The sequence below is a fragment of the Octopus bimaculoides genome, chromosome 6 (assembly GCF_001194135.2).
Source record: "Octopus bimaculoides isolate UCB-OBI-ISO-001 chromosome 6, ASM119413v2, whole genome shotgun sequence".
NCBI classification, from domain to species: Eukaryota; Metazoa; Mollusca; class Cephalopoda; order Octopoda; family Octopodidae; genus Octopus; species Octopus bimaculoides.
Genome location: NC_068986.1, coordinates 45,902,179 through 45,929,962, shown reverse-complemented (window position 1 = coordinate 45,929,962; position 27,784 = coordinate 45,902,179). Strand labels below are relative to the sequence as shown.

The window sequence follows — 27,784 nt, the reverse complement described above, 5'->3', positions numbered from 1 at the left end:
TTTTAAATATATATTTTTAACAATTTTGGTCATTTTTATAATAACGGGTTGGGGTTATTTTGAACATTCCTTTGAATATTACTCCCTCTGTTGCTTGACCAGCATGCTTTTTCATTTTATTTCCCTCAAAATCTCCAGCATTTTCAATATTTCATAAAATGTATCCACTTTCTTTGCTTATATTTTGTTTATCTACTTTCACAATGTAGTTTTCTGTTCTACATTTTTGCAGTTAACATTCCATTGTTATTTTTTGTTCTTCATTTTGCATTTAAGTCCTTATTTTCTCTTTTGTTGTTGCTTGTATCATATGAAAGATTATTTGATTTATCTAATGTAAATTGATAATTTTGATGATGAAAACTACCCTAAAAAAAAAAAGGTATTTTTCATACCCAAAGGTGATTAAATACAAACAATCAAAAATGATATTCGGTTAGTCTTGTTATAACCTTTGAGGATTATGCCATGCTGGGTCATTGCCTTTAAAGGTTATAGTGAATTATATTAACCCCAGTAAGTTGTCTCATACTTATTTTATTGATTTCATTTAAAACAAAGACAAAGCTGACTTTAGTTTAAGGGAAGATAACTTGGTTGGACCTAAATACCTCAAAATATTTTTGCTGACAATATCAATTTCATTACACTCAATATATATATATATATATAAATATACATACTGAGGGTAATAAAATTGATACTGTCAGCAAAAATATCTTGAGATATTTTGGTCCAACCTAAATGTTGTTGTTGTTGGCATTCCATCGCTTATGACATTGAGGGTTCCAGTTGATCTGATCAACGGAACAACCCGCTCATGAAATTAATGTGCAAGTGGCTGAGCACTCCACAGACACATGCACCCTAAACGTAGCTCTCGAGGATATTCAGCGTGATACAGTGTGACAAGGCTGACCCTTTTGAATTACAGGCACAACAGAAACAGGAAGTAAGAGTGAGCGAAAGTTGTGGGGAAAGAGTACAGCAGGGTTCGCCACCACCCCCTGCCGGAGCCTCGTGGAGCTTTAGGTGTTTTTGCTCAATAAACACTCACAACGCCCGGTCTGGGAATCAAAACCGCGATTCTATGACCACGAGTCCACTGCCCTAACCACTGGGCCATTGTGCCTCCACCCAACCTAAATATATATATCCATAATGAATAAAATATTCATAACGATATTATTATTGCTAATATTAGCTATGGTATATATCAGTCATCAATAAAATCTGCAATGATAATATAGAGGTATTGAATAGTGTTAAATAGCTATAAAATTTTAAAATTAGCATTAAGCATCAGGGCGTTCATATGCCATGCCCATTAATCTGGGGTTTTAACTCTTATTTCTAACAGGTATGGCATATGAACGCCCTGATGCTTAATGCTAATTTTATATATACATACATATGCGCATGTCCACACGCATACATACATACATTATATACATATATATATATATATATATATATGGCATTAGGAAGGGCATCCAGCTGTAGAAACCATGCCAAATCAAACTGGAAATTGGTGCAGCTCTCCAGCTTACCAGTTCCAGTCAAACCATCTTACTCATGCCAGCATAGAAAGCAGATGCTAAATGATGATGATGATGATAATGATATATATTTGCAGTTACACTCAGACACATGCATACACACACACACATTCATCCATATGTGTGTGTAATGGGCTTCTACGCAGTTTCCATTTATCAAATTTTACTCACACTGTTGGTCAACTTTAGCATAGCCTAGAAAACATTTGCTGAAGCACATAGTGAGTTCTAAGTCAGAACCACTGGATTGTGAAATGCATTTCTTAACCATACAGCCTTGTCTGCATCTATGTCCATATCTCTAAAATTAGTTGTTAATACACAATGATCAGTTTGACTTCCAATCATTATCACCTCTCTCTTTATTGATGTGTACATAGTACATAGTATTGGACAAGATTTGAACTAGGAACTATTATTTCTAAATTATGACAATAATGTTCTTACCCACTAAGCTACTGTCACATAAGGCTTAGTGCATAATATTGAAAATGATCATCTGTAAAGATAAAATCAATTAACAGTCTGAAAAATTATCATTTTATTATCCAAAAATTATAGTTAAAAATGTTTTCTATTTGTGACCTATTTTAATAATTGAAGTTGTATATCTGTCAAAAAAGCTGAAGTTTATCAGTTTTTAAATACTATTTTATGGCTTCTTCTGCTATTTCAGTATGTGTCACTTGATATTTAGAGCTGTGTATCATCTGATAAATTGATATCATGTTATCAGCTTACAGTTTCAAAAGCATGCTTCATATCAGAATATTGACGATTATGATTTACTAGAAACTTTTAGTCAGTTATATACCAGATCTGACTGGAAAATTATATATAACTCAATTTGTGAGATAAGTTATTTAATTTATAACTTCCAGTCTTTGGATGGTAGTGCCCTGATATGGTCTAAGCCCTCAGTGAATGAAAACTGAAATAGTAACAGAATATAAATAATTATTTTCAATAAATCTTTCAGTGGCAATGGTGTAAATCATCAGCTTCTGAATATATATATACATAAAGAGAGAGAGAGTGGTAGATCCATAAAATATAAAGTTTATATTACTATAATACAGCAGAATTAGGGGATGATGGATTGGTGGAATTGTTTGAGCAGTAGATAAAATGCTTTGTGATATTTGAGTTCAAATCCTGCCAAGGTCACTTTTGCCTTCAATCTTTTCAGAGTCAATAAAATAATTTCCAGTCTAGCAGCAATGAAGTCAGTGGTATCAACTAATCTCCGCCCAACAAAATTGTCAGCCTTTTGCCTAAATTAGAAACAATTATTTTATGAAGAGGCTGATATATATCGTAAATTTTATTTAGGTTTTCATAACTAATGCAAGATTTACAAAATACTTCAAAATCTTTCATAGAAATACGAGTTTCAACAAAGTAATATTGAATGTACAATGCATGTTGCATGTTATGTGTATTATGTTGTTTCACTCTCTCTCAGAAATTGTGTTTACTGGCTGTAAATATCATACTTTTGGTTGCTGTGAAGACAATGTAACTCTTGCAAAGGCACCTAATTTTGCAGGCTGCCCAAGTAAGTCATTCTCCATGAATCACTGCTATGTTGCTATATTTCTTTTGTTTCTCTATTTATGCTTTTGTTTACTCATAGCTTCACATCTCTCTCTCTCTGTCTCTCTGTCTCTCTCTCTCTCTTTGTCTCTCTCTCTCTCTGTCTGTCTGTCTCTCTCTCTCTCTCTCCCTCTCTATCTCTCTCTCTCTCTCTCTCTCTCTCTCTCATGAGCACACTTTTTATATAATTATACACTTGCTCATTCTCTTTAACCCATTGGTATATTGAAACACATTCTCTAATAAATATATTTATATACTCAGAATAATTGCTTAATTGCAGTTAGGTATTTACTAACCTGTTTGTAATTCCCTTTTAAAACATAAATACAATGTTTTGATCAGATTCATTTATAAAACTTTCCTTATAATTCTGTAGAATTCTGGTGAAAATCATTTAATTTTATTCTATTACTTTCAGCTGTCATTCAGTTATTTTAGCTACGAATCTCTTCCCCTCATTTCACAAATTTATCTGCAACTTCTTTCTATCACCAAAGTCCTCTTACAAGGACATTTATCTCACCTCACTTCTCTTTAAAGTTTATGACAAAAACTCTACTTCACTCAATTAATTTGACTCTGTCTTCCTGCACAGTGTTTGGTCAATTTACTATCTTGAAATATAAAATTCAGTAAGTTTTATCATTAACCCAAATCCTTAACCAACCAAGTGACTCTACAATCACTGATAATCTTTTTATTAACTTCAAATTTAGCCTTTACATTAGCATCATATTATAGTCCATGCCTTTTAAAATTATTCCAGTTGCTATTCAAGGCAGTTCACCTCACATCATTTTACTGCACAACTCTTTAGTATTCCCAGTCCTTGGCTAGTAATATTATTACAGGCTTGTTTGATATCATAATCTGACCCTTTAGTGAAGTCCACTCTGTTGCAAGCATTTGAGACGAGTCTCCAATCTGAGGATGGTTTCCTCTGTTCATTCTCTAACTTGGTCATTTTAGAATTGCTCTGTACTGAGTAGCCTTTATAAATGAGCAACAAAAACAAAGACAAGTATATTTCACAAAGCTCCACAATACTTAAAGGACATCAACTATTACCATTAACTGGGCTGTAATCTTACTATGTCATAACTCATTCATAATAACTATCCAAACATGAAAGGGTGCATTATACCTCACATAATCTGCAAACTCTCTTACTGTCTAACTTGCAGCTGGGAGCTGGGTTTCCTCATTTCTTTTCAAGAGAAACTTTACCAACTTCAAGGTAAAATGATGAGAGTACGATGTAATTGAAGATTGCATTCCTATGGCACCAGTTTTAAAGCAATGAAATTTCTTCATGGGTGACAGAAATATTTTTATCATAAATTTATTTTCTCATACACTTGTCAATAAATTCTTTGCAACAGATATATTTATGTCATGAAATTAAAACAGTTTTTATCAACTCTTACACTACTATCACTGCTACTACTATCTGTATGCTTTCATCAGAGGAAAAATGAACTTCTGTTTCATGGAGTTCAGCAACTATGTTGAGGCTCTTATGCTAAATCCTACTTGACAATGGAGCTGCTTTCTTCAAATTTACAAGAGCACTATTCAACAAATAATGCACTGTTCACTAGGCTCTTCAATAATAATATCATACTTTTCCATTACTCATCCCTTTCTATTTATTGGATACTTTTAACACTAGTGAGAGCTGAAAGTAAATCAGTTATTGTTGGCCTCCTAGACAAAAATACCCACGAGTCATATTTGATCAGTATTATGCTGCCTCATTAGCAAAGTTCTTTATCCCTCAGTAATGCAGCCCACTTATCTGCAAATAGGTTGTTCCAGATCAAGGGTGTGGTCAATATTGAACCCTAGTTGGGGTTTATGTAACTATCTGAAGGTCAGTAAACAGGTGAAATGATTTTGAGCATTAAGGGGACTGAATTAGTAGCAAACTGTTTTTTTAACATGTATAACATTTGATTTAGAAAGGTCCACAAAAGATGGAAATTCAAATTGCTTTAGCAGATGTTACATTGTTGGAATACCTCTAGTAAACATGAAACATCAACATATTGATTAGAGAGTGAGTGCACACTTTCATGAAGATGTAATAGAGATGCTCAATACGAATGTACATTTCTTGCCCATTTACAGTAGAGCAGTTTCATTTGTCTGACAATTTTGAAATGAATTTTTTTAACATTTAGCTCCCATAATTGCAACTTCAGATAATAATATGTACCAACAGTATTTATAAGAGTATTTAAAATTTGGATTTATACTATCATTTACCAATAAAATAATACTGTTATGTAAAAAAAAAAAGACCTACAATTATGATACCATGATGCCTACAGAATGAAAGAGCATCTTGAAAGAGTTCAATCAGATTTTTTTAAAAATAAATATCTGATTTTTTCAGGCACTGAAGGAAAAGATTATGAAATGGTCAAATTTAACATATTTTAAAACACTCATCTGTGAAGGTTATGAAAGAGATTTGAAGGCATCATGTACCATCTTTCTTAATATAGCAAAGAAAGGAAAATTGCAAGCCATTAACAAGGATACTATTATACCAGCTATTAGAGACATATTTGAAATTCTTATTAAGAAAGGCTATCTGCTTATTTCAAAATGTCCAAGAACAGTGAGTCAACACATTGATGAAGCTCTGACCCCAAAGTTTGGACAATGCAAGTTTTCTAGCAGACTTGATGAGTCAACATTCAGTAATTCAAATATTCTTGTGGCCTATATGCAGTATAACAGCCAAATCTTAAAGTACATTGTTGATGAATTTTTGATTGCTTATTATCTTAAAGCTGGTGCAACAGGAAAGACAGTTTTGTGATGCCTAGAGGATTATTTGAATAAGTTATGTTCCTCTTGAGAATATCAGTACACTGGTTACAGATAGTGCAGCAGTAATGGTTAGTCATGACAAACGATTTGCATTCTTCCTCAAAAAAGAGGTTTCTGATGTGCATACTATCCACTGTGTATTTCAGAAATCATCGCATAGCTAAGAATGTAAGAGGAGAAATACAAACTGCTCTAAATATGTGTATCAGGTCAGGGAATAAAATAAAAGCGCATCCTCTGGAATCACAATTATTTGCAATGTTAGGTGAAAAAATGTTGAGACCTTCAACCAGCTTTTTCTTTTTCACATCAAAGAAAGATGATTGTTAAGAGGTGATTTCTTGCAGGGACCTCTCAGCTTGCATTACACCATTATTGAGTTTCTTATGGATGTAGTTATTCTCTATATGATGAATTTAAAATGTGTAGAGATCGTTTTTTCCTACTTGGCAGATTTTATATTCAAAGTTTAAAAAGTACAGAAATGCTTACAAAAGGAAAATTTCAAATAGTAACCTAGAAATATACATAAATCACCAAGAAAAATTGTTTGATTTGGAAATAAAAATGCAGGCATTAAATCAGTTACAAGATGAGCTCATTGATATGTGTATGGATTTTGAATCTAAATCCTTATTTAAAGACAAAAGTCTAAATGATTATTAGTGCAACAAGAATACTGAAAATAGATATCCTAAGCTAAGTGCAGTAGCTGATCCCTTTAAATTTACATTTTCAAGCTCATTCGTAATTGAAGTGGGTTTTTGCCATGCATATTCACTTTCAATGAAAGGGAGAAACAGAATGAATCTGGAAAAGTGCAGTCATTTAAGGCTCAAGTATTTCACACCAAATATTGATGCAATATCTAGTGTTCACCCAACACATATTTTGCTAAAAACTTTCTGACTATTAATATAGTATGACTGAATTTTTGATGTTCTTTATCAGTCTTATTCAGTATTTTCATAAGATTTCTATAAATGTTTCTTACATAAAAAATGGTAAAGGCACAAAAGAATAACAGAATTATTGTTTTTAAATCAAGAAATTTCATTAATTTCTAATTTTATTTTGGAAATTTATAAGATGGGGGTCAATAAGTTATTAGTGATTCTATGAAGGGGTCAATGATATCATAAGTTTGCTGACCCTTGCTCTAGAAAATGAAGTTCTAAAAATCATATGAACCCAAATACATTTTACCTCATGACACTCCCTTGAATTTATGGTTAAATTGTCTACTTAGATTTTAGCCTCAATTTTAAGGCCACCCACCCCTACCTCCCTGACCCAAAGAACACTTTAGACTAACTGTGTCATAATTGATTCTCAAAGAATTAATAAAGGATCTCTTGCTAATGAGGCAAATTATTAGCATTCAACTAATAGAGCTTTCAGGTAAATTGCAATATCTTTTCTTCATAACTAATCATCATTGTTTTTCTTTTTGTCTTAGGCTCATGTCAATGTAACCCTCTAGGGTCATACGGCACAAGCTGTGATCCCCATACACGACAGTGCGTTTGTAAACCAGGCGTTGGGGGTCTCAGATGTGACCGGTGTAAACCTGGAAACTGGGGACTTCTCTCTATAGTTAAAGGCAGTGCAGGTTGTATACGTAAGTTACTATTTCTTCCTTATTGTTTATTTTATAAATCAGATTATTTGTTATAAATTAATGACAATTTCTGTTAACTTTGGCAAATATAGAATTAAGAAAAACACTATAATTATTCAGGTCACAATATAATTTACTATTTTAAGTTAGGCTTAAACTGATTAGTAATCAAAATGCATTTACTTAGGGAACAACTTCCCAATGGTCCACATTATCTGAGAGCAATAATGATATCCAAAACTACTGCTAAATCAGGAATTGAACTCAATTATAAACAAACAATAGAAATAAAGGGAAACACATCTTCCTAAGTTTCTGAACAATACAGCATGTACAGCACCTTTGATAAGAGAAAGCTAATACAGAATGCTGCTCAGATTTCAGAAGCAACTGAACATTGTTGATGGTGTAAAGTTGTTCACCAACACACTCCAGCTTCTGGCCTACAGATGTGTAGTCTCCTCACTCTGTTTTTCTACTGCAATGAAAGTAGCTTCTACTCTTGAAATGCCTGGTCTCATGCCATCTAACCCCAGACTTTCCCAACTCACACATCTCTCCTTGTGTCATACATAATGTATCTGCTGCTACCTCTGACATCTCTTTCCTGCAGTTGTTAATTCACAATTATTCAAGAGAATCCTTAACCACATCACTCTTACCAATGTTTTGATGTTTTGAGCACAGATCTTTTCCCATGACTAAACTGAAAGAAAAAAAGCTCTCAGTAAGAATCAATAGCAAACATAAACAATGTTGCTGAATAAAGCAAGAAATAATAAACTCTCAGTGACCAGTATTAATGATGCGATTTTACTAATGCTCTGAATCTATTCCAGTTAATCTTGGAAAACAAATATTGAGGCAACAGAAACCTTATTTCATTTGTCAGTGCCAATATAAAGCACCCAGTACACTCTGAATAGTGGTTGGGATTAGGAGGAGCATCCAGTCATAAAAGCCATGCCAAAACAGACATCAGAGTTCAGTATAGTCCTCTGCCCTGTTAGTTACTGTCAAACTGCATTACACATGCCAGTATGGACTATCGACATTAAATGATGAGGATCATATATATTGATGCAGTGAAACTTCAGCTTGGATGTCAATAATGTTTTTACTTTATATTCTGTGATCTCAGAATGGAAGCATTATCAATTCCAAGAAATTTACATGATCAGTGATACCTCACATATATATAAGCCAACCATAAATTATGCATTGTGCTTCAATTCTTAAAATTTATTTGAATTAAATTCAATTAAATTACTAATATTTTTATTATTTATCTTTTTATAGAATGATCAGTTTCTTTGGTAAATTAAAACTGTGTAATAATATTAATATTCTATATTTACATATCAATATTTAAAATATTTTGCACAACTTTTATATTATTTTCTTTCAGCATGCAACTGTAATAGATATGGCTCAGTTAGAGACGACTGTGAACAGAACAGTGGACGTTGTATGTGCAAAAATGGAATCACTGGCATGAAATGCAACGTCTGTCCAAACAGGATGCAACTTGGTCCACAAGGATGCACTGGTAAATGAAATAAACTTTAATGAGAAAATAATTTTCTTACTCATGCTGTCCCCTAACAGACAGTTAATATAAGGGAGATAATCATTTCATCATAGTATTTGGCAGGATTAGAAGTTTGAATTTAAAATTAAGGAATAAGGGAGCAGATGCATAGAATGCTCATATTGTTTTTTATATATATATATATATATATTTTTTTTTTGCTTATTTATCATGAAGTTCATTGGGAATCATGTATAGAGCTATGTCTTTCTTTTTAGAAACCTTTCGCATTTTGAAATTGTATGGGGAAGGAATTGTGATTTTCTCCTATGTATATCTTTTTTCCAGCTTTTCTTCAGTTGTTAAGAGATTTCTTTTACATTTGATTTTAGATAATAATATTTTGACAGACATTTTACTAAAATGGTTATTACGGAAATTAGTACTTGCAAATTTGTTCTTACTGTTATTTGTGTCAAATATTATTTTAACCAACCTGGTAATATAGAATATGCATGGTTATCAAAAATGCAGCAAGGTTCAACCAACTCTTTTCTACTCATAATTGTATTATTATCCACTCTTATTTGTTATTCAAATATGAGATAACATATCTCATAAGGCTTTACTGGTTTAAATCAGCAAATTCAAATTTGCACTTGCTTTTAAGTTTAAATCATGAAAACAAATCAAGGTGTTTTTCCTTGTAATATAAAGTAATTAATTTAGTTGTTTCAGTTCTTACAATGTCAATTACACTGAAGAAAAATAACATAATTATTGTTTAATATCAGATTACTGCAATATTGCTATTTTGTGAGAGAATTACATTTTTGAGGACAGTTTTCAGAGATCACCTATCATAACTTATGTGAACTGGGTTAGCTGAAAAGTAATCATAATCTTTTTTTACTGACCACAAAGAGAAATCACTAATCTAGCTATATTACCTTTATTAAACTCACTAAACTTAGACTATAATGATGAATTATTTCATTAACATCTTTTAGGTAGAGTATTCTGTGTCTGTTTTGTGCATTTAAATATTATATATCATGTTACAGAAATACCACCAAAGTCTTGCCAATATCTGCACTGTAAATACGGTGCAGTATGCAAACGTATCGATAACCAACACCAATGTGTATGTAACATCAACTGTTCTGGTTACCCAGACCTTGTTTGTGGTTCTGATAACCAAACTTATGGTTCTGAATGTCAACTCAAACAATTCTCTTGTCGTCTACAACAGCCTATCAGTATTGAACACAAAGGAATTTGTAGTTGTAAGTACAGATTTTAATTCTAAATCATTCTTTGCAAAATCATTAAGTTTGAGGGGAAATAACCACGACAAAGCTAATCATTGGGAAATGAAATTAGTTCCTGAAAATTAAAGCGAAGAGAATTTAGATATAATTTTATCATTGTTTATCTAATTTAGTCATATAATTTGTATATTACCATTCTCAACGTTATCAAGTTTACCACAATTATCATCAATAACAACACTATTGATATCTTTGATGTTCATGTGTCAACCTTCCTATAGGAATGTATAAATGTAACTGCTTCAGTTATTAATCACGTATACCAACTATGTTCACAGATGAGTTGTATAACAGAAGTCCATACTAGAGTATTGGTAAAAATATTTGCTCATATTCAGAGTATTCTGAATTGGGTGACATAATGGTACAAGCCTTGAATAAAGACATCATCATCTTCCTCATCATTTTCTCATACTGGTATTCTTTTATAATTTTATTCTTTTACTTGCTTATGTCATTTGGCTGCAACCCTGCTGGAGCAATGTCTTGAAGGGTTTTAGTGAAGCAAATCGACCCCAGGACTTATTTTTTAAAGCCTTGTAATTATTCTATCATTCTCTTTTGCCAAATTGCTAAGTTACTGGACATAAACACACAAACACCAGCTGTCAAGCGGTGATGGGGACAAACACAGACATGAAGATACACAGACACACACACACACACACACACACACACACACACACACATACAACTGGCTTCTTTCAGTTTCCGTGTACTAAATCCACTCTCAAGGCTTTGGTCAGCCCGAGACTATAGTAGAAGACACTCGCCCATGGTGTCATGCAGTGGGACTGAACCTGGAACCATGTAGTTGGAAGTTGGGAAACAAGCTTCTTACCACACACCCATGCTTGCACCTATTCATACATCTTTTTTTTTTTTAAATTGCATGGATTAGACAAGTGTGCGATAACACAACCTGGTGCTTTCAGAATTACAACTATTTCTTTGGCAACCCGTAGCTTTCTCAGCATTCATGTTTTTAATTTTTCCTTAACAATCTTTATACTCATCTTCACAGTTAGTCCTTCCTCTGGTAGACTCTGTTGCAGGCATAAACAGTTTGAAAATGGCATAAATTGACCTACTCTGAAGAAGAAGAAGAAAAGTCTAATGCTTCAAGCAGAATATTACAACTGAGAGTGATGTTTTCTATTGGTGCCAAATAGATACATTGGGAATAGTGAAAAGGAGAGAAAGATTATGAAAAATAAGGGGAAGAAAGTGGAACCTTAATTTTTTTTATCTAAACTTCTAATTTAACCACAACTTATTGTAATACTATTAAGTTTGTTTCTATTTTGTATCACTAAAAGCAAATATATTCATATATTTTTTAGATGCACTTTTTATATGTATTTATTTATCTACATTTGAGTGTATGTATAAGTGTGTGTGTGTGTGTGTGTGTGTGTGTACATGTGCATGTGTGTAGATTGGAACTGCATTGCTCTTTCAAACTTGTGCAAAAGACACAACTATATTAGCATTTCATCTGTTTTATTAAGAATTTTTCTTTACTAGTCTTTTATGTTCAGTTTGAAACATTAGTGTTTCTAAATCAATATCTATGAATATTTCAAGCTATCTCAGCCTCAACTTCAAATTACAATGATTAGGAAATAGTATGTTTTCACATACTTTGATTTGAATCACAAAGAAGAACAGGAATATTGGTACTTTCCATGTGTTTCTTTTTTCTTTTCAGTACTAGATTTTAAAAATATTCAACAATTAGGACCAGTAGTTTTCAGAGTTAATTTTTTTTATGATGTATTTGTGTATATACTTTGGCTTATATTTTGGTATTAGGAAGACCTCCATAAATACACTATTTTTTTTGAGAAATTCTATGTAGAATTATTGTACCATCAACTATTGTTTTACCATCTATTTTGTTGCAGTTTCTGTATTGTAGAGTACTGCAATGGTTTCTTGTTGCAAATGCATTGTCAAACAATGTTAAACAATGCAGTTCTGTCATTGAGCACCCCTTTCTCATCCCACACTACACTTCACATCACTTCCCTATTTCTCATTAACCTATGGTTTTATGCAGGGCTGGTTTTAAGCCAATTAGACAGATTTGTTCAAACTGGGCCCTGTACACACACTTGAGTAGAGGACACTATCATGAATTTTTAGTATATTATTGTGACTAATGATGAAACCTCAAGCCCTCAATGTTTTTTGACTGGGATCAGCATACTGCATGAAGTGTCAAACATCAATCTTTGGCTGTTGTAGTGTAGAGGGTTCCAATGACAATTCTCTAATTGGGATCTGCATTTCCTTGCATTGGCCCTAGCTTCATGATATTGAGAAATTTTATCTTCAATATTATGCTCATCTATAATGGAGTAACTTTCCCTAAAAGACTTATTAGCAGTAATGGGAGGAGGAAAATGACAACTTGGGTAAGGAGGAAGAGGGAAAACGTGGTCTTATGCAGAATACTCTTTCTACTTAGTAGTCTCAACAGAATCAAGAATGGTAACCTCTCCTACTCCCACAACAAGATCAAGAAAGACAACCAGGCACATCAACCATGTTAGTAACGAAGTAACAAAAATCATTTTAACTAAGGCTACAGAAAGGCCACCAGAAGTCGTTGGTAAGTAATTTTTTCCTGTCACCTCCCATGGATTTATTTATTCCTCCTCAAATAATGCTTTATTAATTATTTCTAATTTTGGTCCAGTTTCAGGGAAGGAAAGGGTTAATGAATTATATTGACTTCAGTACTCAACTGATGCCTTTTTTTACTTATCCCAAAATGATGAAGGCAAAGTCAACCTTAATGGAATTTGAACTCAGAATGTAATGAGCTTGAAGAAGTAATTAAGCAATTTGTCTGATGCGGTAACAATTCTGCCAGCTCACTACCTTAATAATGTGTTATTAATAACAAGAAGCTTGACAATTATAACAGAAGGGAACTAAGAATTATAATATACCATTTTTTATTTTATATTTTGTCATTAATTATTTTTTTGTGGGGTGGGGTTCTACAAGATAATTGAAATAACAACAAACCAGTTTCAATTGAGAATACAATTTTACTGATGGAATAAATTGGCAGTCTTGTTTGGGCATTAGACAAACTGCCTGTGATATTTGTGGTTCTTTACATTCTGAGTTCAAATTTTGCTAACATCAGCTTTGACTTTCATCCATCCATCTTCAATTTGGGTTTCATGCCTATCCTCACCTATCATTGTGAATGTTGGGTAATGGCCGAAACAGTATAACCGTGAATTCAAGCAGCCAAAATTGAGTTCCTCCAAAGGATCAGTGGGTTAACATTACTCAACAGATTGCATAGCTTGGGGATCAGGGTGTCTTTCTAGGTCAAACTACTACTTCTCCACATTGAGAGGTCACAGTTCTGGTATTTCAGACATGTGATTAGAATGTCACAGGAAATAATCACAAGACAGATTCTTCAAACTGAGCCAACTGACAAGATCTGTAGGGGTAGGCCTTGAGCAAGATAGTTGGATAATATTCATAATCTCAGTTGAGTGGAGGCAAGTGGTTAGAGTGTTGGACTCATGACTGTAAGCCTGTGGTTTCAATCCCTGGACCAGGCAACACATTATGTTTTTGAGCAAAGCACTTCATTTTTCATGTTGCTCCAGTCCACTCAGCTGGCAAAAATGAGTAACCCTGAGATGGACTGGTGTCCATCCAGGTGGGGAATATATACACCATGGAAACCATGAAACTGACCCTTATGAGTCAGTATGACTCAAGAAAGAAATGTTACCTTTATCTTTATAATCTCAGTTGGTCATGCTTAGGAATCTAGTTGGAAAGTGTAATAACAATTGCTATGCCTGAGGATTCTGCCTGTGACTCTCCCAGGAATAGTATGTAAAGGAGAGGATGGATTGATGGATAGATCCATCTATAGTTGATAAAACAAAATACCAGTCAAGAAGTGGATGGAATTACATTATTATAGACAATGGAATTACGTTATTATAGACAATAAAGACTAAAAAAACCTGAAACATTAAATCTGTAATAATTCTTTCTAATTTTGACACAAGGGACAGCTAAATCAATTACATCAACCCGAGTACTTGACTGATACTTATTTTATTGACTCACAAAAGGATAAAAAGCAAAGGTGACCTCGATGGAATTTGAACACAGAGCATAAAAAGCCAGAAAAAAATGCCACTAAGCATTTTGTCCAGCATGCTAACAATTCTGCCAGCTCACCCCCCTTACGTTGGTCTTTCGTAATGATTTCTCAGTTAAGTATAGAGTTATATTTGCTGTTGTTTAGCCCTAGTTCAACCCTAAATAGACAAAAATCTATGATTAGCAGCATTCAAGCATTGCATGTCTCTTTAATTTCAAGACAGAAGGGTGTAATTTGCAGTAGATTATGGCTGTTATTTCTAGCCGATGAAACAGCCACATAGATGCTCCTCCGTTGTTCATGAAGACTGCCCTGATTTAATCAACAAAGACAAAATTAATTCTAGGGGAGTTGAACTCTTGAACTCAGAATATAATTGAGCACCTATATCTCATCTTATTTTTATTCTGTTATTCTTTTTCATCATTAGACTAGGGTTATGTTGGGGCATTGCCTTCAAGAGTTTTAGTTGCCTATTTGTTTTTTAATCCAGTACTTTGTAAGGCAGTTATTTTGACATTCACATCAGATACGAAAGGCAAAGTAAATACTGGCATGAAGGGAGATAAATCCTGCAAGGGATTTCTGCTCAAACGTAATGGTTCTCACTCTCAAAGATGTAAATACACTCAGTAATCTCTCTACCATCTATCTACCCCACACAAATATAAACATGCACAAACACACACACTAGGTGTTCACATAGTTTCTGTCAACTAAATTTGACTCAAAAGCTTTTAGTGAAGAGTAAACATGAATCTGGTGTTCTTGTTTGTGTTAAGGTGCATGTACTGGTGTGATAAACAATATCAAATCAAAGTTAAACAAGTTTTTATAACAGTGTTCATACAAAAGTGGATGTGAATAAATAAAAGTTGTAGATTGACACTGAAAGAGTAGAGAGTAAGAAATGTGTCTGTTACATAATGCAGTAGCAATAATGACCAAAGGCAAAGCAAGCTAGCAGTCCTAGCTGGCTGTATCAGTTGACAAGTCAAACTGCCCAGGAGCGAGACCGACAAAAAAAAAAGAGAAAGTTTGTTGTCCCTCTAGCGTTTTTATACCTCCCTAGCAGAAGTGCCATTGCAGCGCCACCTACCAACAACAGAATGAAGGAACGTCACTCTGCCCTGTTCCTTTTAGCCTTTACGGCCCTTGCTACAAGCTTAAGCTGACACTATGGTTGAATTTGCTTTCCCAAAGTGCCATGCAGTGGAATCAAACTCAAAACCACACGGTCATGAAACTGATTTCTTAACCACACACTCATGCTGGTACTCTGCAAAAATATATAAATGAAATTTTTAAAAAATCATGAAAGCAATGGAATTTTAAGACACACTCACTTAATAAATAGTATGACTTCTACTCATTTCAAATTGAGATTCATACTTTACTAAGGTGTAAAGTGTAATGATTTTCTAGATGCTTGTATAGTGCATTTTCTGGCACCCAAATCAATATAGTATATAGTGTAAACATGTAGTGTAAACATTCAAACATTGTCACTACCTTTCCGCTGTATTTCACATGGAAATTTTTAGTCCTCCAAAGTCATCATAGCTTATAAGTTGGCCTACTTCTTTTTGGCTGTAAATTTTCATCTGTATAATTTGATTTGTATACATGAAAATATAGTATTTGTATTTGAATGGCTTTGATATTATGACAGCATTAAACTTAAGTCACACACCAAGGATGGGAAATGTTAATATAGTACTTTTTATTAGGTAGTGAGCTGGCGGAATCATTAGCATGCCAGGCAAAATGCTTAGCAGCATTTTGTCTATCTTTACATTCTGAGTTCAAATTCTAACATGGTCAACTTTGCCTTTCATCCTTTCAGGGTCAATAAGATGTTACAATTGATCACTGGGGTCAATGTAATTAACTTATTCCTTCCCCCAAAATTGCTGACCTTGTGCCAAAATTTCAAATTAATATTATTATAACTTCTTATTCATTATTATTTGAAACAATATAATTAAAAATCAGTTTTGTTCTTTATGTAATTTTAAAATGGCAAATTTATCTTTGCAGGCAGAATCGATGACTTGTGTCCCAGTGAAAGTGATTGTGATGTACCAAATAGTCGATGCGTACTAGGCATCTGTGTCTGCAAAACCGGCTTCATTCAAACTATGGACAAAAAGAATTGTCTTGGTACCATTTTCATTTGATATCCAATCTGACATCTGTTTATTATAAATCAAAGGCATTCCAGCCATGACCATCCAATTATCTTTTTTTTTTATACTTAGAACTACATTGTCTGATGGTAAGATGTCCAGTGAGGGAGATTTGATTGCTTTTTTGAGTAGGTTGAGCAACTGTACTGAGACTCCTTTCTTGGTTCAACTCTTAACATACTCTAATTGCTATTTACAGCTCTGTCAAGTCTTCCTGCCCTGACTATGCCATCTATATTATATTTCTAGAACTTCCAAGTTCTAGAAATTTTAAAAGATGGTAGAGTGTGTAGTCTAAATGAAATTTAGCTATTTCTAACAGTTTGAGTGACCACACAGGTGCACCTTCCTTGATTCAACTGTTAACATGTGCCAATCAGTGATTCCAAATAAAATCTTTGTGCTGAAGAGAGTGAGTGTAAACAAGAATTATTAATAGCTTGATATTAGCATAGTATAATGAGAGGTATAGATTAAGATTGAGGGAAAATATGTGAAGGGCTTTAGTCCACTAATGTAACTGAGCTTTCATGTTAGTGTTAAGACTGAGGATCATAACATGATGCCACAGGGTAGAGGACTTTAGGCATGCTTGGACCTCATCTGTTCTAGTGCCTTTCGGAATGACAGGAAGAGTTTGCCTGTAATCACCTGACAACAGAAGCGTTACACCCCCCATTGGAGCCTGACAGTCTTGGATGTCTTTCAGGGCTCTATCTAGTGCTTCCAAAGCATCCTTGTGAGCCATGGTGCACTCATCCCAGACAATTAGATGACACCTTTTAAGTACCTGCCCCATATCTGAGCTTTTGTTGATGTTGCATGAAGGCGTCTTGGATGCTGCTAAATTGAGAGGGAGTTTGAAAGTTGAGCGCGCTGTCCTGCCACCAGGTAAAAAGTAGCTGCATCCGCAGAGGAAGCCACAGCTACTGCAATGTCCTGATGCTGCCTAACTTCTGCAAGGAGAAGCTTTGTAATTAATTTTTTTCCTGTCCCTCCAGGAGCAGTTAAGAATAGTTCTGTAGGCCTGCAGCTGGTCCGGAAGTAATTTAGGCTCGTTTTCAACAATGTACTTTGAAAGCGCTTGAGTGTCGTAGGATGTTTCATGAATGACAGCAGTGGGAAGGTTATTTGACCTTGACCTGAATGTTTGTGGCAGGCCATATGTGGACAATTAATTTCCACCCAGTGTGGCAATTCTGTCTTCAATGTCAATGAGAGTTTTGTTATAGACTTCATTGCTGATACCCTCCATGTCAGAATAGAGCAGTTGAGCTTGTCACTTAAAGTCTTCAGCCAGGTTGTCCCTGTACTTGAGCCATAGAGTGGCATGATCACATAGTTTGCATGTCTGTAGTAATACTTCAAATAGTGCCCTGAGACTTTTCTGATAATGCAGCCTCTCCCAAAGTTGCATTCCATTGTGCACCATCTTCTAACAGACCTTGTCAATAGCAGGCTCCTCTGTATGTTGTGCAGACATGTCCATGAGCGGTTTTTAGGGCCTGGAAACACGTTGGCCCTCTGACCTCCTACAGTAGTAGACCGAAGTAGAAGCACTCTTGTTGAGTGAGATGCACTGTGTATATTCACCCAAGGCAAGTGTCAAACTTAATGCCAGGGTATCCATGAACATTTTGACCTGCTTTCTCTGGGGCCCATTTTTTTTCCATTCCAAGTATAGTACGATGGAAGCTGTGGATCCAGCATGGTTTGAGTGAATGGATCCACTTGACAAAGCTTGAAGAATGCAGTGAGTGTGCTATCCCTTGGTTCCTCTGCCAACAGAGAAGCATTAGCATTGGTTAAGTACACTTTTTGACTGTTTTCCAGGTGCACTGCAAGCTGTTGAATGGCAGGGTGTCATTGGTGAAGTGGAAAGCCAAAGATGCACCAGATGCCATCATTGTTGATGGCATCTCAGGGATGGATGTAGCTGTCAGAGCTCAATTTTTTTTTATGTGACCTGATGAAACACAGTCTCTCTGATTCCATTTTCACGCACATATCGACTGCAAATTGATTAAACAGCTCTCAAGACTGGTGGAGGTGATTACAGCAGTTGTTTCAGGTCATAAATCATCGTGCTACCATTGAACAGGTATTTGCGAAAAGCCATTACGTGGTAGCAGTGCATGCTAGAAATAGCAGTGAAATCTTACATATTTCCTTAGTGAAATGAATATAGGAATGATTGTAGGTAAGTTAGTTGGTCTGCAGGCCTGCATTATTGAAGAAGCCAAAACTATTGGTAGATTTTAATGCATGCACCAGTACGCATTTCAGTAAGGAGAACAGGTAAAACTGGGACTGTTTTCGGTTGGTATCAAGTATCCTGTTCCCTTATTCTTAATGAAAGAAATGAAAATGTAAGAAATTGACTGAAGCAATGTAAGAAATTGACTGAAGCAATGTAAGAAATTGACTGAAGCAATGTAAAAGATTGCTTGGTGCCTGCATTAGGGAAGAAGTAAGGAATTATTTTGAAAGAAGTGAAAATGTAAAAATTAGGAGTAGGGACAGGGAATTGAAAATGAAAGACATTATTTTTGCATAATTGGAATGTCCGTGATGGAAAACATAGGAATCCGCTAGAAAGGAAAGAAAAGTGTTGGGAGTTGATATGCAGGTGTACTTGTAAATATTAATTGATTTGGTTGGTATTTGTAGCACATCTTGCAACCACTGAACAGGTATTTGCGAGAAGCCGTTATGTGGTAGCAGCGCATGCTAGAAATAGTGAAATCTTTCAGATTGATGCAATTTACAAACGAGAAAGTTTACGTACCAAATTCAGCAAAATGAATGAATGTGCTTTAGTTGATCAGTATTGTTTTGATAGAGCAATGCTGTGAAAGACAAGATGAGAGAAATAGTAAGAGGAAAGGAGACAGTGATTGTGAATTGCGTTCTGAATGTTATCTGCCTGGAAATGAATTCTGTCGTATTTGTAAGAAAGCAGACAGCTAGAAGGATGAAGATATCAGTGGTGCTATAGTGGTGCTAGGAAGGTTGGAGGTGAAGTGGATGACAATATATTTCACTTGACAAGGTAGCATGTGGTTAATATCTGTTACCATCTTCCATTGTCCTGTAGTGAGAAGTAAGTTTTATTTCCATGTGTTTAGAATGAAATGAGAATGAGATGCAAGGGGACAATGTTTTTGAGATTACGGTTCAGTGGTGCTATAGTTGTGTGGAGGTCGTTTGAACTCTCCATAGGCTAGGAAGGTTAGAGCTGAAGTGGATGACAATATATTTCACTTGACAAGGTAGCATCTGGTTAATGTCTGTTACCATCTTCCATTGTCTCCACGTGAGAAGTAAGTTTTATTTGCCTATCGTGGTAATGAAATGAGAATGAGATATAAGGGGATAATGTTTTTGAGATTCTGGTTTGAATGTAAGGCAGGTCTGAAAGGGTTCCCAACAGATGTTAGTAGCAGTGGTAGAGTGTTTATGACGAATATGTGTGTATGCATGTATATATGTGAGGTAATAGTTTCACTATAATAGTGAAAGTATTAAACTGAAAGTATCTCACATTGCAATAGAGAGATATTATTGTTTCACTTTTGACACGTAATACTGAAATAGTATAAGAAAGAGATTGCTGTGGGCTCGCATTAGGCAAGAAGTTGAAAATGTTTTTGGTCCATGACGTTGTACGAACTGTAAGTAAGGCATGTGTAAAATTTTAATGAAATTGGTTGGGTAGTTCTCGAGTTTTAGGGATTCACACAGACACACACACAGACAGACACACATTCTTATCTTTATATATATAGATTATCTTAGAAACATTAATCAACTGAGTTAGCTTTTTACCTTGAACAAGAAAACTAATTTTCATTTTGAAACTAGAGGTTTAAAAAATATATCAATATAAACTGAATATAAATTCAGTATCATGTAACAACAAATTAGTAATAAAATTTGTTATGGTGGTTGGAAGAAGAAATTATTACAACCAAATAGATTGTATTCATAATCCTGCACACAAAGCATTATTCAAGTATATAAATATGGTCTCACAGCAAAGAATTTATTGAAGTAAAGCAGCTGTCACATATGTGATCCCTTACTTCTGCTGACCTTAAATAATCAACTGAATAACCAAGCAAAACATATCATAAAGAAAAATTTCTTTGACACAGAAATGGCAACCATTTAAAAAAGTTTGGGTCACATGACATTGTGATGCAAAACATATGCAACACTACGATAATAACTCTACAAAATTCATATTGTAGAAAATAGTTTTTTTTTGTTTTTTTAAATCTTTGAAGGTATATCTTCAATTGAAAAGAGCTTATCAATAAAAATAAAAATAATTAGTCCTGACAAAATTTTCTCTCAGTGACAAGAGACTTGAAAGTAAATACCCATCAAGCTTTCCAGGTTTCCTTTTATTTGTTTCAATCATTACTGGCACATTTCATATAAAATAACATCAAGGATAATAATAAGGAAATGAAGTCAGGAAATTAAAAATTGACTTGGAAGATATTTTTCATTCATATCCTTATGTTTTGCTATTTGTCAGTAATTCCACTCAATTTCCCCTTACTTTTCATTTTTGTTTTTTATTACCTTTGCTGCAGCAGTTTTCTTATTGATTTCTGATCATTATTTATCAACTATATTGGAATAATTTTGCTTAATAGCTTAATAACTGATCTCTAAACTGTCTGATTTCCAAATCTGGTTATATTTTTATTTGCTGTTGTCAATTGAAGAATTATTAATGCAAAATGCCTTATTTTATATTACTTTTTATATACTATAAAATATACTTAAATACAGATATTCACCAAACTACTCTGTTCAGAATTATAGCTTTCAGAGAATCAGTTGAACACATTAAAACAGCTTAGACAAATAATCTCTTTGTTAGAGTGTTTATTATGCATGAAAGTCGAGTCTATATGTATATATTCTCTTTGTTAGTGATGTTACATTTGTAATACTGTTTTATTGCAGAGGTTGTATCTGTTCCTCCACCATCACCAACATCTAATACAACCTGTACACTGAATCCCTGTCAAAATGGAGGAACATGCCTTATGGACAAGACACTCGGATACCGATGTCTATGTCCTTTAGGAACAGGTGGATCAATTTGCAAAGACGGTAAGTTTTCTTGCTTTTAATATACAAGAGCTAAGCATATTAGCTTAACTACTTGACATATTGTATCTCTATGTAAATCCATTACTTCAGACATTTAAAGTAAACCTTGCAAGAACATGGTTTAATTTATATACATATGTCCATCCATCTATTTCCATCCATTTTCACTGCCCACTATTCTGGGAGTAGAGTCTTCAGGTACTTCCCCCACAGGGTTGAAGCAATCATCATTAAACTTTCTCAAGTGTGACCAACTGAGACTATGTATAGGATCCGGCTGTCTCACCTTAGGTTTCCTGCTTGTTGGAGACCAAACTGGTGTAGCTTGAGGAATATGCTTTGAAATCCTCTCCTCTGGCACTCTAACCACATGTTTATCTTACAGAAACTGTGACCTCTCACTGCAGTGAAGTAGTGGCTTAAACTAGAGAGACTCAAGGCACTCTGTGAAAACCAAAATTGCTTGTAATCACATTTAATGACAGTGATTTGCATAGAGTGTGACTAGATGTAATTATAATACTTTTGATAACATTTGAAAACCTGAAAGCGCAGATTTTTTGATAATTCTCAAGGGTGTGTGTGGGCAAACATCTGAGATTCTTATCAAATATTCATCAAATTTTTCTATTCTGTATTTCATGACTCTTTTCAAACTAATTCATGGGTGAGTTTTCCAATCAGTTTTACACTTTCCTTTATGGATTATGTTGGAGTAGTTTTCTCATTAATAGCCTGATGATTGTTCTACTCTCAGTATTTTGAAAGGAGTATTCAGTTTCTTTCAAAGTGTTTCTCCTTGAAAAATAACATATGGACTAGTTTGAAATAGTTTGAATTAAGAAAATTTCATAATTTATACATGAATTACTCTTTCTCTTTTTAGTCAATCCATAAATCTCAAAAAAAAAGAAAAAGAAAAACGAAAAAATACAATAGGAGTTGCAATTAAAATATACAAATCTTTAAAATGTTACCAATAGTTACCAATACTTTTGTGCTAATAATTAATTTCAATGTTTTACTATAGATTTATTTTTTTTCTTTTCTAGGCATAAAAGATCTTTTATTTTATAGGAAGGAGAAATTATATCTTGCTATGTTTATGATACAGTGATAATATTAAAATTAGTATCCCTGTTCATCTAAATTTCATTTAAACAGTTACTCTCTGAAATTAAAATCAACATTATGTATATTTTTTTCCTTTTAGTTGTATCTTTCACAGTCCCGTCATTCTCTGGAACTTCCTATCTGAGAATGCCACAGATTAAGAATGCTACAACTGAGATGAGAATTGAAGTAGAATTTAAAAGTTTGAATAAAGATGGAATTATTCTTTTCAATAGTAAAGAGGAAGATGGTAGTGGAGATTTCGTATCTCTGACACTAAACCAAGGCTTTGTTGAACTTCGGTAAATATCATAGCAGATTTTCTGTTGATAATCTTTATTATTAACTTGATGAAATATTATTGTAATTAAAATGTTTGTTAGTGTAAAGATTTTAGAAAAAACAAAACACTTTGGTGTTATCTTTTTATGTGTACATTGGGCTGAGCTGTTATTTAACCCTTTAGCAATTTCAAAGAGAGGGCATAGTCAATTTTATTGACCCAGTATTTGACATTATTTTATCAGTCTCAAAAGGATAAAAGGCTAAAATAACTTCATTGGGATTTGAATCCAGAATGCAAAAGTTGGTACAAACACTACAAGGCATTTTTTCCAACACTAACAATCTTGCTTATCTACCCACGAATGACCATGGGATTGCATCTAGAAAGTTCCCCACCAAGGCACAAGTCCAAGCAAGGTTGTTTATGGAAGACCAGCAGGTGCTCATGCATACCAGCCTCCCCTCTCCATGCCACTGATGTTACCCAAGAAAAAGGCAAAACCCCTACAGCTTGGAATCAATGATGTTGCAACTCATTTTTACAGTTGAGTGAACTGGAACAACATGAAATAAAGTACCTTACTCAAGAACACAACACATAGTTTGGTCCCAGAATCAAACTCACTAACTCATGACTGTGAGTCTGACACTCTGACAACTGAACCATATTTCTTCACTCTGTCATAATAATAGTAATAGTGGTTTCGAATTTTGGCTGAATTAGTACTAATTTTATTAAACCTGAAAGGATGGAAAGCAAAGTCAACCTCAGTGAAATTTGAAATCAGTATATAAGCTGGAAGAAATGCCACTAAGCATTTTTGCCAGTGTGCTAACGATTTTGCCAGCCCTTCAAAATCTGAATGGAAGAAGTTTTATTATGGATGTTGTCATTCAAATTTTGATCAGCATAATAATAAAGATTAAAGGAAATATTTCTTTGATTTTAGTAATAGAGTACTAAAATGTATCTATAGAAATTCTTTTGTTACCAAAAAGATTTGTTCTGGTGCAGATTTTTATAAAGCATAAGTTTGCTTTAATTAGAGAACTGCTCATAACTCTTGAGTGGGTGTTCCCACTAGGGAAACAAACCTAAGCTCTTCAATACTCTTCTTTAAACCTGAATGTTGTTTCCTTCTTGAATTTTTTCTATATAAGCCAACGAAGGGGAGCTTCTACATATCACTTAACCTGTTGAAAATAACAACCAAATTTCTATATCACATCCCATGTTGTTAACCCTGTCGTCTTGTGTTCCCTTTATTGCAGGAATAGCTTAAATGACATCTTAACTGGGTGCCTGCTAAAGCAGTGATGAACAACATGTAGAAAGAGAAGATAAAATACTAACATTAGACAACTGATCACATTGCAGCTTTGTAGTCAAGTGTGTTTATGACTCATTGTTAATGGTGTCACTCATAGATGTTGTTCATGATTGTTATTAATCGAAAAAATAACAGACTTTGTGATGAAATGAGTGTGATGAAACTGGCACTTCACCTTGTAAATGAGCAAGGTCAAAATTCCTTGCAGTTGAGGAAATTATTGATGATATTTATTCTTTGGATGAAGAGTTCTCCTCTATGCAAAGAATGAAAGTGATTTGAACAATCAGACTGATGAGAGTGATGAAGAAAGTAGTGATTCAGGTGAACAAATGTAGTAGTTGTGAGATAGGCCTATTATTGTTATTCTCCTGATTTCATTAGTGATTTTGTCGGTTTGCCTGTAATTAGTACTCTTGAGCTGTATATACAACTATTTATGTCTTTTTCTCAGGAGCCTAAGTGAAGGGTAAGGTTAGACACAGGATCCCAGGTCTGAGCGGGGTTAAGGTGTTGAAATTGCGATGATTTTTGGTCAATAACTGATGAGGGATTCAGTGTGTCAATATGTACTTGATCAGGATAGGAAGATCAAGACAGTGCCTGTGTCAGCATGCAGTAACAAAAGCATATAAAATAAAACCAATAACATTGTACATACTACCAAGTCATAGTCATTTACAAATGGTGGCTATAGTTTTCTGTTTTACTCAGGGGTTTTTAAGTTAGTATTCAGTACAATCTATTTTATTACATTTGATTTTATTTTTTAACTGAGCTCCTTCTTTAGGAGTTAGCAACTATGATTTAACCCTCTACCTTTTAGATTACTCTGTCAACTGGAAAGCTTATTCACATTGTTTTGAATTAATCATGTATGATCTTGTAGCTTTGATATTTCAACAATGTGACTGTATATTTTTAGAATGATATTGTAGGGTAGGTGAGAGAGACTGGATTTGCTCAGTTTGAACATAAAATAGGTAGAATATTTGGCCTTGATATGGCCATTTTAAATGTTCAAGGGTTATGAAAAGGTTTGACTGTTGGACACTGCTTTCTGTCTTTCCAGCAGTCACATCCTGAATGTTTCACTAGGTCAAATATTGGGACAACTGAGATCATGTCAATATTTACATAATCAGCTAAAAGCTAATTAGCAAAAGCATCATACACAATCAAGGCACACTTATATGCAAGTTGTGGTTGTAATTTATTTGTTTTCCTTTTTTCTTAATAATAAACATTATTCTCAACTTTTAATTACTTTTGATGACTTTCTTCAATTATACTCTAATTAAACTCATTATTTACAGGTATGATTTAGGCAATGGTCTGGCTATTATTCGCAGTGCTAAACCAATTCGACTAAATAAATATCACCATGTTATTGCTCGGCGCATTGGCCAAGATGGTTTCTTGCAAGTTGATGGTCAAAGTAATACTGCAGAAAGTAGTAGCCCTGGTGATCTGACTTCTCTTAACCTGGAGTCACCTCTTTACCTTGGACACATTCAAAACTTCACTTCACTGTAAGTCATTCATTTCCTCTAGCTTCTGCATTTGTTTCTATCTTATTGACAACTGATGAACACATCTATTACATACATAGAGCTTACATACATGCATTTCTTTGAGAAAGGTCAAGCCAGTCTTTTTGAGTTAAGACAGTTCCTGGTGTTTATAAATATGTGGTTGAGTTGGTGCATTGGTTGAACTGTCCATGCATACACCCAAGTATGTGCATCTACTCACATAAGAATCTCAGATGGAGAATTTTTGGAATGTCTTACAAATTTTTACTAATAGATTAGATTTGGAGAATCCACATTAGTTTCTTTTGATCTTTCTCCATTGAAACTGAGTATTTTAAAGTTTTGTGCAAACTTATTGTTATATAACCTAATGCACCTACAATGAAAGGTACAAATAAGCATTCATAGTCAGAGTACAAGAGCTGTAAGTTCTGTATTAATGTATGTATGTATGTATGTATGCATGCATGCATGTGTGTGTGTGTATGTATATATATATATATACACACACACACACTACATCTGTCAGACGGGACCTTGATGACTGTCATGAGGCAGGAAAGTATAATAGTCCTTATATATTTAATACTCAATATTTCATATATTCAATAAGACATTCAATACTTCATTTCATTTTACTATTTATATTATATATTACATATTCTATATCCCACATTAATTTTATAAGAATATAAATAAAACATAAAAATCAGACAGAGTTGGAACTCTTTTAAATAATATATTCCTCTATACACGATCATGCTAAACCCTTTTTTTTTATATATTTTTTTTTATTCATATATATATATATATATATATATATATATATATATATATATATATACACACATACATATGTATGTAATTATGTATGTATGTACATTCATTTTTAATTTACTGATGACATTTATGCAATTTACCCCATCGTGATTGTTTTAGCTTTAAATTCTATTCTATTCTAAAATGATCATTTGTTAATTCTATTACCACATGAAACTTTTGTAAGCTATATTTTAAATTATAAGCAACATAATGTATTTAAGGACATTCATGAACATGAATTATACTAGTTTCATTTGTTTTTAAACTGACTAACAATACATGTTTCTAAGATCTGATTTTAAATAATAATGAAGGGATGATTTGGTAAATTGCTCAACAGTACGATTCCTCTGTCTTTAATTCATTCCTCTGTTATATACGAAAATTATTTAATTTCAGTTTTCAAATTACAGAAAATCACTGTAGAGAAAAGATACTGTAGACCAACACATACATACACACACAGAAATGCAAATAACATATAAGTAGAGGCTCAGACATGGCTATGTGATTCAGTCAGTAACTTACATCCCAACCACATGACTTCGGTTTCTGCCCCACTGCGTCTACTGGTCAAAGTATCTCTTGGTGTATCCCCAGGTTGCCAATTAAAATCATGTGTATGGATTTGATTGACAGAATCTAAAGGAACCCCATCATATATGTGTGTGTGTGTGTGTGTGTGTGTGTGCATGTATATATATATATATATATATATATATATATATATATATATAT

General features: G+C 33.8%; 1 protein-coding gene across 1 annotated transcript in view; it reads left to right on the top strand.

The window, feature by feature from the left end:
* LOC106868360 (agrin) overlaps positions 1–27,784 on the top strand; it is a gene marked incomplete at its 3' end in the record, with an annotated part of 738,012 nt that overhangs the window by 658,489 nt on the left and 51,739 nt on the right. The window contains exons 18-25 of the mRNA XM_052968462.1: positions 7,459–7,620; positions 9,029–9,169; positions 10,216–10,437; positions 12,959–13,099; positions 16,679–16,801; positions 21,811–21,960; positions 23,174–23,375; positions 26,006–26,221. Coding sequence (XP_052824422.1) covers positions 7,459–7,620; positions 9,029–9,169; positions 10,216–10,437; positions 12,959–13,099; positions 16,679–16,801; positions 21,811–21,960; positions 23,174–23,375; positions 26,006–26,221 — 1,357 coding nt within the window. The remainder of the gene's footprint in view (positions 1–7,458; positions 7,621–9,028; positions 9,170–10,215; positions 10,438–12,958; positions 13,100–16,678; positions 16,802–21,810; positions 21,961–23,173; positions 23,376–26,005; positions 26,222–27,784) is intronic.